Here is a 13801-nt window from a genome sequence, read left to right as displayed (position 1 = left end):
TGTGTGTGTGTGTGTGTGTGTGTGTCCCACTCCTCCCCTACTTCCCTCATTTTTTCCTCTCCCCTACTTCCCTCCTTTGCCTCTCCCCTACTTCCCTCCTTTGCCTCTCCCCTACTTCCCTCCTTTGCCTCTCCCCTACTTCCATCCTTTTCCTGCTATCCCTCCCACTTCCCAACCTCACCCTCCTCCTTCCCCCACAACCCAGATTGTTTTCTCATCAGGCACAGTTGCTTGCAGTCTGGCCTTAGTGGTCACAGACAGTGGTCATGATGTTCTGTATTTTAATGACTACTTCACAGCCAGTGCCATCTGCATCCTTCCTACCAACACCAATTTTTCTCAGTTGTGCAGGTTGGAACTCTAGCTTTTGACTGAAACTTCAAATGTTTAGCAGTCTCTTTGTCTGCAGCTCAATATCTCCTCTATATGGTGAGTAGGAATCTATCCTTTTCACAATACTGTCAACTTTCCAATTATGAAGAAGCAAAACATTTTGTCAGAAAACTCTTAAAAATTAGTGAAGGCAATCCTTCCCCCACAACCCAGATTGTTTTCTCATCAGGCACAGTTGCTTGCAGTCTGGCCTTAGTGGTCACAGACAGTGGTCATGATGTTCTGTATTTTAATGACTACTTCACAGCCAGTGCCATCTGCATCCTTCCTACCAACATGCATGTTGGGAAAGAGGGAGGGATTGCACGACATTGATTGTGTAACTGGCTGAATTGACCTTATGAATGATTTATGTAACATTAGTAAGAGCCCAAATAAATTAACAGATGAAGTTTTCCCACACTTTGTTCAAAATTACTTAAGTTGGTTATTTGAAACAATCATTTTAGCAGTGAGAAACGAAGTACTTGATGATATTAATTCAAAAATTGAAAACAAGAAATACTCATGAACAGTTAACAAAGAATATAATAAAAGCAGGGGGAAAAAAAAACCAACAGCAGCATTTGTTCTAAGGATTCCGCTCATATATACAGAACTCCAAGTTTGATTCAGAAGACTGCAATATCCATTGTTAACACCATTTAGTATCACTATAAGTAAGGCACAAAAACAAACATTAAGATGATATGATATTAATCTGAAACAAACATGCTTTTCTCACAGTCAGTTGTATGCCGCTTGCTCTAGGGACCAGAAACCCAAAGAATTTGTTCATCTAGTCACCAAATAACAAGATGACAAATGTAGTTCATTAAGCAAGTATTGTGATTAAGTTAATTATGTATGAAATACTAGTTAAAACAAAGCAAAGTTAGCTTTCACTAAATTAAACACAGCTACATTGAGAATAAAATGAGTTATTACAGCTATATAATTTCTTTATTTAAAGATGATTCTTTTGATTTTCATTTCAGATGCTACCCTTGGGACCCCTGCTGTGTATTATAGTGGTTATGCGGTGGGAGCTGTTGTGTTTCTGGAAATGTGAGTGTTTGAAGTGGTCAGTATCACATTGTGGTGGGCATCAAGACATCTATCTCTTTCGCATCAATGCATATTTAAGGGAAAAGTTTGAGATTTATCTATATTTAGCTATGGACATTTTTAAATGTCAATGAATCTTTTAAAATGTTCTAAAATATTTTCTAATGTTGTAGGTTTTACAATGTTCCACATAGTTTCTGAATTTTTTTAATGTTCTTGAATGTTTTGAAATGTTTTCGATGTTCTATAAAGAAGTGACAGGCAGAGTACTTTATTTCAAACTAGACAATGTAAAGTCCAAGTTGGAATATCAACAATTATGGAAAAGATAGATTGCTACTCACCATAATGATGACATGTTGCATTGTAGACAGGCAGAAGGAAAAGTCTGTAACACATTAACTTTTCAGCCGAAGCCTTTGTCAGAAAATGGAAACATGTCAGCATTCACATAAGCAAGCACACTTCAGGCATACATGACAACTATCTCAGGCTGCTCTGGCCAGCTTGAGACAAATGTGTCAAATGGGACAAACAATACATAGTGGAGTGGGAAAGAGGGAGGGATTGCACGACATGGGTGGGAGAAGGGGAAACAGGCTGCCTGGCAGAGCGTGCAGAGACTAGAGGGGGCACACAAGGCTGTGTTGGGAGAGGCTGTCGGAGAGGGAGAGAAGGGCATAAAGGAAGCGAAAAAGGAGAGGAGCAGAGAAGTAGAAAAGATCAGTGGTTGCATTGGCATAGAGCAGTACACAATAATGGTGGGATATGAGTTGGGAGAAGATGATAGGACAAAGGGAGCAGAAACTGTCAGGTGGAAGGTGTTGAGATAACAGGTTACCATAGGTCGAGACCAAGATGATTTCTGGAGTGGAAAATGTGTTTGAAAGATAACTCCATTCTGCACAGTTCAGAAAAGCTGGTGGTGGAGGGGAGAATCCAGATGGCCCAGGTTGTGAAGCAGCCAATGAAATTAAGCATGTTATGTTTAGCTGCATGTTGGGCAATGGGGTTGTCCACTTAGCTCTTGACCACAGTTTGGCAGTTGCCATTCGTCCCAGTGAACGGCTGGTTGGTAGTCACTCCAATCATTGAAAAGCTTCTTATATTGTTTTCACAACCAACTAGCTATTCACGAGGATGAATAGTCACCACCAAACTGTGGCCAACAACAAAGTGGACCATCCTGTTGAATAACATGCAGCTGAACATAACATGCTTGATTTCTACAGCTGCTTCACAGCCCAGGCCATCTAAATTTTCCCCTCCACCACCAACTTTTTTAAGCTGCCCACATGGGAGTTATCCTTACATCCCAGCCACAACCTGTGGTAACCTATTGTCCCCAAACCTCCACCTAATAATTTCTGCTCCCTTTTATCCTCTTCCCTCCCTCCCTCCCTCCCTCACAGCCTCCCATTGCTGTATCTGGCTGCCTTGTCCCCCACCTCTACAACTGGCACGCTTCATCAGGGAGCACCATTTCCTCTCCTCCCACCCATACCCTGTTATACCTCCACATTCCACACTCCAGATTGTTGCGCCCGTTCAACACGTTTCTGTTTCAGTCCGTCCTGGACAGCCAGAATAGAATGGAATGGAAGTTTATTGTCTCGTAACAGACAATTTCAAGCCATTGACTATGTACAGGAGACTCGTCACAACACAAAAACTAGTTTACAATTTTCCTTACAATATCAGTAATATAATATATGTTACTGAATAATTAATTAAATACTTAATTGATTAATAATTTTTCGTCAAAGTAACAAACTTTTACAAATTAACAGTCACAAGTACTTGCTCTCTCCTGTTCAAATTTTCAGGTTGTCATTTACGAATTATTCTACTGAATAGTAACATTTCTGCACTAGTTTCTCATATAAGGTTTTTTTAGTGTTTCTAACTTTATGTTGAGCAATTCTCTTCCTTTCACTTTGTTACAAATTTTCATACCCATACAATGTGGAGTGAGATAGTGGCTTGTGTGTGTGTGTGTGTGTGTGTGTGTGTGTGTGTGTGTGTGTGTGTGTGTGTGTAGCAATCTATCCTTTCCATAACTGTTATTTCAAATTATGGTACTGTTGAATACTTCATCAGGTTAAAGAGTACTGCAGAGTATTTTTGAGCATTCAAGAGCACTTTTTAGCACTGCACAGTAAAACCATTGGCAAAAATTTTCAACCTCTCTCTAGATACTAGTGTCTTTCCAGATGTTCTGAGAATAGCAAAAGTTTTACTGCTGCTAAAAAAGTTCTTCTAATAAACTATCAAACTACCACCCCATGTCAGGGTTAAATTCCTTCTCAAAAATTCCACAAAATTTCTGTGCCACACTCATAAGTTTCATACATAAATCACCTCTAATCATCCAACAATATGCCTTTAAAAAGTCTAAGACTGCACAAACAACAATTTATGGATTCTTAGACTGTATTTTTACAATCCCCTGACCAATATAAATTAGCTGCAGGTATTTTCCTGGACTTTTTATAAGCCTTTGATATCCTGGACCATAAAATTCTGCATGAAAAATTAGAAAGACAAGATGTAAGAGGTGTAGCACATAGTTAGCAGTGTTCATATGAGTTTACACTATGAATAAAACAAGAAACAATTCGTTCCTTTCCAGCAAATTAGCAATAAAATATGGTGTACCTCAGGTCTCAATGCTAGAACTATTACTCCTCTTGATTTATGTAGACGATTTGTTGAATTAGTAAGTACTCAGAAAACTATCCCATTTACCAATGATTCCAGCACATTGCTCACTGGATCCAGCCCAGAAACCCTGCAGCCAATGGCAGGAAGTTCTATGGAAAGACTTTCAGAGTGGTTCACATAAAGGAAATTCACTGGAAATCTTGTACATCTCAACATTCATTTATTTCCATCATCTATCCAAATCTCTATTCAAATATGATTAAAAGTGATCCTCTAGAAAATGTAAGTGTGACAAAAATTTTGGGTCTGATAGTTCAGCATGATTTAAAATATGGCATACACATAAATAATTCATCAAAGGAGCTCACATTGGTATGCTATGGTCTACAAATTATTGGGTTCATTTTCTGATGGCACTGAACTCTTTAAATATTTTTAGAATGCAAAAATGAGTTCTAAGAATAATCTTTATCTTTAAAAAGATGGAATCCGGGAAATTTCACTTTGCTAAGCTTGGTGTTCTGCATGTTCTAGGATTGTTCATTTATGAAACTATTTTGTTAAATAGGGACTACCTCTTGAAAACAGGGGAACCACTACAAACAAGAATTACTGTACCACAGGGAAATCAAATACATACCAAGCATATTCAAAAAAATGTCCTATCAAACGAGCATAATTAACATTTATTTCAAACAACAGAATAAGATATCATAGGAAAGAAAAAAATGATACTAAGCTAATATTTAAAATAAAACTAAAGCCATTTCTAATAAAGCACTGTTTCATCTTGTGAAATAATTTCTGAACATGTAAAATAAATGGAACTTAAAAATTTAATTGTATGAATAGTTACCCAATTTTAAATTTTCACACTGTTTTTCTGATACTGGGTATTACTGCATCTTTATTTTGACCTGTAATGTATTACGATGCTGGTACGTGTTCATTTAGATGAAGGGTACATGGGGTTTGACATGAAATTGATGGATTTTGTGCTTGTATGGTCTTCTGTCATTCCCCATTTGTGCTGCATTTTTGTAAAATCTTCCAAAATTTAGTGGTCACATCTTGAAGAGCACATTGGATGTTTTTCTCTAAAATATTTGGGGATGGTATTTTAGACAGATGGAATCCTATTTGTCGTCTTTGTTAATGGTGATATGGCGAGCTCTAGGAGTCAATCTAGCGTGAGGTTGTCCTTGTCTTATCCTCCTTTTAATCACCTTTTCTAACAAGCATAGCGTACCATCAGCCTATTCCAATCCTTGAAGTGTGAAGCACTTACTCCTGTGGCGATGAGTGAGATGTCCCAGTTTCATTTACCACAAACTGCTAGGACTTATTATGACCTGGTAATATGTCCAAGTACTTCCACTTATGAACCTCAATGGGTTTAGAATATTAGGTCTAACTTAAAGACAGATATATGTGGCTGTTCCAAAAATTGGAAGCACCATATGAGTACAGTGATCTTCTCCACTTCACTAATTATGCTCTTCATTATCTTCTTTGTTTCAGTGATGGCTTCTCCTTTCCATTCTCTATTAAGCTGCTGCAAGTTTGTACTTAAGTCTCAGCAGGACAAAGTGTTTCATGCACATATTTGTTTGCTAATTCCAGCTGTGACTCACTAATGTTATAGTCCATATGACATTACATTATTTCGTTTTGCGAAGTCCACAATTTTACTTTACATTTCTGAACATTTGAAGCAAGTTGTCAATCTTTGCACCACCATGAAATCTTATCAAGATCTGGCTGAATATTTATGAAGCTTCTTTTCAGACATTACTTCATTTTATAGGTAATTGCATCATCTGCAAAAGTCTGAGGTTATTATTAATATTGTCTGCAAGGTCATTAATCTTAAACATGAACAGCAAATGTCCGAACACACTTCCTTGCAGCACGCCTGAAGCTACTTCTTCATCTGATGATGAGTAACCATCCAAAATAACATGCTGCATCCTCCCTACCAAAAAATCCTCAGCCCAGCCACAAATTTTGTTTGATACACCACGTGATCGTGTTTGTCTAATAAGTCCAGATGTGGTACTGAGTGAAATGCATTTCAGAAATAAGGAAATAACACATCTACCTGACTACCTTAATCCAAAGCTTTCAGAATGTCAGAAAAGTGAGAATTGGGTTTCACATGATCAATATTTTCAGAATTCATTTTTATCAGTATGGAGGAGGTGATTTTGTTGGAGGTATCCCATTATGTTTGAGCTCAGGATATGTGCTAAGATTCTACAATAAATCGGTGCGAAGGATAATGGACAGTAATACCACCATTCTTTCAATTGTGTGTGACCTGTGCTTCCTTCCAAGTACTGGACAAGATTTGTTGTTTGAGGGCTCTATAATAGATTACAGTGAAAAGAGGGGTTAACTAAGCTGCAAATTCAATACAGAATCTGACAGAGATACCACTGGGTCCTGGAGCTTTGTTCAGTTTTAAAGATTTCAGCAGTTTCTCAACACCACAGACACTAATACTTATTTCATTCATCTTTTTACTAGTATGGGGATTAAATTGGGGTGATTCTCCCATGCTTTCCTTTGTAAAGGAACATTAGAAAACCGTGTCTAGCATTTCAGCTTCTGCTCCGCTACCCTCAATTTCGATTCCTGTATCATTTGCTAGAGACTGGACGCTAATGATGGTGCCACTAACAGCCTTTACATATGACCATAATTTCTTCGGGTTTTGTGAAAGGTCATTTAACAATATTCTGCAACAGTAGTCATTGAAGGTTTTGGGCATTTCTCTCTTTATGCCGAACTGGGTTTCTTCTGCATCACTCTATCTACAGTCCCATATTTTGTTTTACACCGATCATACAATAGTTTGTTTCTTTAGAGCAACAAACCAGAAATAACTGTATGTGGAAATATGCTCACCAAAGGCTTTTGATTGTGTGGAGCATGATATCAGCATATAGAAGTTAAAATATTTTGGGATACTTACATAGCAGCTTCATACTTTTTCTATCAACTGCATGACAGAAGAAGGTGTGTGTTGAAACAAGACTTCAAGGGTTCAAAATTATAACTGACATGAGAGAACTATACTGGTGCATGTGTATTCAGCAACCTGTCGGAGCATACTGAATGTCTTGTGGAAGTTAAAGTGGAGTTCAAGTCTGAATAATAAAACATAGTATGGCAATTCTTTCTACTTCACTGAAGAATATTTCCACAGGAATTTTTGTATTAGGTTCTAATATAATTAAAATTAGCACTACAATACTACAATCATTCACAAAATTTGGTCATATTACTCAATGGCCTTAAATAAAATATACACCCTTGATTTCCTTACGCATCCCAGACATTCATGGAATGTACCATGGGATCTACAGAACAAGATGTATACATGGATGTATGATGGATGGATAACTGAATTAATGAATTTCAGAGTAAGTATTACTTTACCTTGCAATTGCATTTTTACTCTAAGTTCTTCTTCTTTCACATCATCATCTAAAGACCCTCTTACTATCGTCCCTTTAAAGACAAGTTTTTCAATTAATGCATATATTTTCTTAGTCAAACCATATTCTATCAGCAGCAAGATGAAAAAGAAGACCAAGCCATCAATTCCAAAAAACATTATATCCTCTGTCAGGGTGAATTCTTTGGGTAGCACTGTTGCAAAATATGACATGTCTGAAACACAAAACACAAAGGAAAACATTTTCAAACACATCATACATATTTCTACAAGTAGTTTCTTAAGTGTAATTCAGAAGAAATCTGTCATTTACAACACTATATGAAACCAAGTGGTGCTGGTGGCATAACACACAAGAGATTGTCATGAAGTTGTAATTATCACCACACAATATAAAGTTACATAATTAAGTTTTTGATTGTTTGTTTCCAGCTCATGCTTCTTCCACTGTCTACATAACCTGAATGTATAAATATTAATCAAATGCTTTCTTGTAATAAATTCTATATTCTTTGTTTCTTCATAGTTTTGTGCAACATTTTTGTCATATTATATTGCCTTAGTGTTCTACTGATTACAGCTGAGAACATTTCTTGATTATGAGTTTAATGAGCTCAAAGTGGCAATTAATAATGGTAGTAGTTACAGCTGCAAAATATATCTATGTGGTTGGAAACTTCAGTGCCGTCTCACTTCTACGTTCATTGAAAATCAGGATGCATGGAACAATCGTGAATCATTTAGTATCTTTACTACTGTAGAAACTTGGTTTCAGATAAATGGGTTGAATCTAACCATGTCCAAGACCCACACGATGAAGCTCAAACCAATCAGCATAAATGTGAGCAGATTACAATTATTCACAACAACCAAGATGTAAAACAAACTGACTCAGTAAAATCTCAGGATTAAATCTGAATAAAAATTTGGAGTGGCAGATACACAAAGTACCTAGCAAATAAATTGCACAGCTTTACATTTGCAATGCAAATATGATCAACTGCAACTGTTACAGTCACACAAAAAGTAGCACATACATGTTGCATCTGTTATTAGGTATGGTACCCCCCACACCCCCCCTTTTTTTTTAGGGGTGGGGTATGACTCTGTCAACATGTTGTGTCTGCTAAAGATGCAGAAAGAAATCATTTGGAATATGTGCAGCATACATCATAAAGAACCATGTTATCCATTATTTAGAAACCTAAAAAATATTAATTGTCTCATCCCTAAACATTTATGAAATTGAGGAGGGTTTTTTTTCCCTTTTCAAAACTGGCTACAAACAAAAAACTGAATTTTTGAAGAAGTGCAGTTTTAAAATATCAAACCAAACAAGACAATTTAACATTGACACAGATTTTGCAGGCAGGATTCTGATTGTGTGTGTGACTTTTCTAAGCTTTTCATTGTTATTCCAGAACGGAGGGACAAAGTTTCCACATATTTGCAAAGGTTGTTAAATGCAAGCCGGATGGAAGTTAAATTTTGTGTGTGTGTGTGTGTGTGTGTGTGTGTGTGTGTGTGTGTGTGTGTGTGTGTGTGTGTGTACACACTTTACTTCCTATTTTGCAAAGAAATACAATAACCTACTGCAATAACAGTTTAGTAACCTACTTTTCCATAAACGTTTCATAAGCAGAAATGCAAAGTAGCAACAAATGCTACTGAAATAAAACACAAAATACTAGCAACAACAATACTGAAGTGGAAATCTATTGCTCACTTTCAACATTGTTCTTATAAAATTAATCTGCTCCTTCTGGCATGTTAAAATGCCTTATAACTTTTAAGATATACTTCTTCTTTCCCTGGTGATCATGTTGTACTTTTCCAAGACAGCTGTTTTCCTTACTTTCTGGCTGGAGTTTCTGGATGTCCTTGCCTCACACTCTACTCTACAGAATTTCCACTATAAGTATCCGACACCGATAACAATACCTTCTTCTTAGACTTTTCATACACCATCATTTGCTGAGCAGCATTTTGAAAGGCATCTTGCAAGGGACCCTCTGAGTGCAAGGCAGCAAAAGGCCTACCACGTTTACCGCATTTGATGCCCCACATATTGTCACAATATTGGCTGCTAATGGCAAAAGGGGGAACTAATGGAGGTATCCAACACTGAGAACAGCATGAGGCTATGGAGCGTAGCTGAACTGCTTAGTCGATGAGTGCCACACTGCTGCAGTACTAGTAGTGTTGATACAAAGCAGAGCAATGGCAATGATAAACACAGCAAACATTGCATTTGTTGTGCAAACCATCCATTTTTTTTAACTACATTGTTATTCTACCTTAATGTCACTCAGATGCAAAGTGCAGTTTGTGTTTATCAGCTTTTGCTTCAACTGGCTGAGAGGAACTACTGAGTTTTGCAAAAATTCAGTTTTCAACACCTTATAACAATGACAAATGTCAGCTTTTGACAAAATCGTTTCAATAGAATGTGCACGGCTACAAGCTTGATTTGTAACTACAAAAATCTACATTTTGAACAAATGAGCATTTACTGAGTTTTGAAAAATGCTCCTCAATTGTTTCATTTTGTATTCCCCACAGCAATTATTTGCAGGAAAACATTTTGTTCACACATGACATGAGGAGGGGCAGAGGGGGGGAGGGGGGAACACTTTGTGTTCTGTACCCTGAGACTGTATGCCCAAGCTCCTGGACACATAGAAATGAAAATGCATAATAAAATAATAGGGAACAAATTAATGCCAATGAAGTTAGGTTCACCGAAAAGAAAGTTATATGAGGCACTGATACTGAAATACTATTACTCAGGGGATTAATTCATGCAGAACAACTGGTAATTTGAGCTCGATACTACTTGTCACTTATCCTAAGAATATGTAGCTGTTCACAGAAATATCATCTTAGAGTTATATTATTAATTACTAGAGCAAAAATTATTAATAGTCATGCATCCTCCCCACATCTGCAGTTGAACATTATGTATTTAAGAAGTGGATTCCAAAATCACTCATGAAAATTTCAGTCCAAACTGGGCACAGACTGGGAATAATATCAGGTCACGATACTAATTAATAGTCTCATCTCAAATATGAATAATTTTGTGGTAAGCACACCTACTTGGCTAGCCAAATGTCACCCACTTAATATTGATTCTGAAACTTTATTATTGTCAGGATAGTTACACGTTCACCTGCGGATAACTTGGAAAACAATCTGCTCACACCTAAATATTCACACCAAGTTTGATGTGAAATAGGTGAGGTTTCCATGATTCATTATGTCAAATGACTTAACATTTGATGGTCAGGTTTGAATTTCATTTTAATGACAGGATTTACTCTTCTTGCAAGTTTGTGGGATGTGACTAAAAGAAAAGAAACAGAGTAGAAAGAATAGCCTTCATTTTAGGGGTTAGGACGACCATACAGTTAGGGGACTACTGATCTGTGTTAATTATCAAACTGGCCTCATAATCAGTTGTTATGCTTTTGCAAGCCTGTTTTTAATTTAGTCATGAAATAATATCATGCAAACCTGAAAACATGTCATAACCAAGGGGAAATCAAGAAGTTGATCGGTAATCTTTCTTATTCTGTAGTAATATGCTGTTGTCATAGTTAAAATGATGGCTTTTTTGTTATTTATTCTTTAAATTTTTGTATGATTCTGTCTTTGATGGTGATGATTGTTGTTTGATAATGGACTCATAAGTAAAAGTTAGTTGGCAACTAAAATGCAATAGATTATTCACAGCAACGTTTTTAATTCTTAATTCTGAGGGTAAATCAAACAGAAATGGGACTTTAACTATTTTTGAAATTATTTATTGATAAATAAAAAGAAACTGTAATATATTTTCTATACAGTTTCTGAATTTAGGAAAAAAAATTTCCAGCAAGGAGGAAGGCTTTTTTATCCAAGTATTGTAGAACGAACCTGGTTGTCAACTGAACAGGAATCCCTCCATGCCCTCATCATCTTCAAATCGTTGCATCGCTAGAGCTTCTTTCAGCAGTCCAAACAAATTAAAATCACAGTGCAATAGGTCCGGGCTATAGGGAGAATGGCAAAGATGGCAGACAGTGTGAAATACAGACTGTATCAAAAAGAATCACTCAATTTCAAAAAATCATAACTATTATATTATTTGAGATGTGTGTGTGAACAATGTACTTTTTGAAAGAGCAAACTCTCGAGTTTTATGTGGTTTCCACTAGGTAGCAGCAATATGTGTCCACTTCAGTTCTAGTAAAAATAGTGTCAGGACAACAGAAAGCATTGTCTGTTCAACATTTTACGCAGTGCGGTCAGTAATAACTGTTCAGCGTGACATTCATACTAGGTATGGTGTGGATCCTCCTACAGTACAGAGCATTAGACAATGGCATGCACATTTCCAAGAAACAGGTTGTTTGTGTAAAGGCAAATCTCCGGACTGTCACCGAGTGTCTGACATAGACGACCAACACAACTGCCATGGTTTTACAAGGAGTCCACAGAAATCCATTCCCCATGCAGCTTGACAGCTCAACATGCCCCCGAGGTCTGTCTGTCATCTGTCACGTTGACATTTACACATGAAACCATACAAAATTCAGCTACTGCAAGCTCTTCATGAAGGTGACAAACAACAACATGTGAAGTTTTGTAATTTCATTCTTGGCAAGATGGAGGATGACAGTTTCCTTTTACACTTAGTGTTTCATGATGAGGCAACATCCCATTTAAATGGAAGGGTGAACCATCATAATGTGAAAATATGTGGTATGGAACAAAATATAATGTGTTTTGTGCAGTTTCACATGAAAAGGTGTAGGGTCCATTTTTCTTTGCCGAGAACACTGTTACAGGAAGCACATATCTCAATATGTTTGAGAACTTTCTTTTCTCACAGTTGGAGGCTGCTTCAAACAACTTTATTTACCAACAGGATGGGGCACCTCTACACTGGCATCTGGAAGTGTGAGGATTTTTTAATCAAAGGTTACTGAACGATGGATGTGTCACACTGGACCAAATGATTCAGCCTTACATTATTGGCCTCCAAGGTCACTGGACCTGACACTACGTGCTTATTTCTTATGGGGGTTTATAAAAGACACTGTTTATGTGTCTCCGTTACCAACAACAATGAATGAACTGAGACATCGCATAACACTGTGGAAGCTGTAACTGAAAACATGCTCACTGCAGTGTGGGAAAAATTTGAGTATCACATTGACATATGCCGTGCATCTCAAGGGGGGGGGGGGGGGGGGCATACTGAACACCTATGAAAAAAAAAATACATTTTGAGTTTCCCATTCATCAAAAAACGAAATTCATTGTATATTTTTATTAGTTTCAGAAATATAGACATGCCAAATTGGATTGTTCTTTTTGCTACACCCTGTATTATAGTGCTGCTCCTCCTCAATAAAGAGTAAATTTTGCTGGTAAAAAGGAAGCATGTGTAGAATGTAAAGGTGAAACATCAGACCTAAACAAAAGTATTTCTAGTTTGCAACTTGTGATCAGTGTGCTGTAATGGATGTAAATAAACATGCATCTGAAAATAGTGAGCTAATGTTGAAGCAAAATATGATGAAATTAAATCAAGAAAATGCTATGTCCTCACAAAGTGGAAAACCAAAACAAGTGTGGAAACAGCATGAATTTCTTGAACAACAACTGCTATGAAGCACCAACTGTAATGAACCATGAAAAGTCAACAAGTGAACGAAGTGCTCTCAAACTGTTAGGAAATAGTAAGGACAGTAACACCTTTAAAATATGCAATGGAAACAGCAAGAAAGTGGAAAACAAAAAAAAAAAAAAAAAAAAGGTTTGTAAGTAGTGCAAATTTAGTGGGCAACTGCTGTGAAGCAAAAAGAGAACTGAACACAACAAAATTTCCACGTGATAGTTTGACTCATTCCAAGAAACAGACATATACAATATCAACCATGAATGTGGTCAACAAAAATGTGCTGACCTTAAGTTAAGCTGAAATGATGCCAATGTCAGTAATGTTGCCACATGGCTTGATAATGAAGACATGCAAAGACAAAAGAACACTACTTCTAGTATCCAGGAAAGTGCATTGTACAATAGTAAAAGAGCCTCATGTACTAACTGCACAGAAAACAACATTAGGATGGGATCAACAATCTCACCACAATCCTTTTTTAATTTAAGTAAGGAGACTGACTGTGTCGACAAAGTATAAAGTTAATTACATTCAGACAGGGCAGACCTGCTCCTATCTTATAA

General features: G+C 36.9%; 1 protein-coding gene across 1 annotated transcript in view; it reads right to left on the bottom strand.

The window, feature by feature from the left end:
- LOC126475260 (phospholipid-transporting ATPase ABCA1-like) overlaps nt 1-13801 on the bottom strand; it is a 407094-nt gene that overhangs the window by 56856 nt on the left and 336437 nt on the right. The window contains exon 21 of the mRNA XM_050102975.1: nt 7549-7782. Coding sequence (XP_049958932.1) covers nt 7549-7782 — 234 coding nt within the window. The remainder of the gene's footprint in view (nt 1-7548; nt 7783-13801) is intronic.

The sequence above is a fragment of the Schistocerca serialis genome, chromosome 4 (genome assembly GCF_023864345.2).
Source record: "Schistocerca serialis cubense isolate TAMUIC-IGC-003099 chromosome 4, iqSchSeri2.2, whole genome shotgun sequence".
In the NCBI taxonomy this organism is placed as follows: domain Eukaryota; kingdom Metazoa; phylum Arthropoda; class Insecta; order Orthoptera; family Acrididae; genus Schistocerca; species Schistocerca serialis.
The sequence above is the reverse complement of the archived record's forward strand: the minus strand, read 5'-3'. Positions and strand labels throughout refer to the sequence as shown.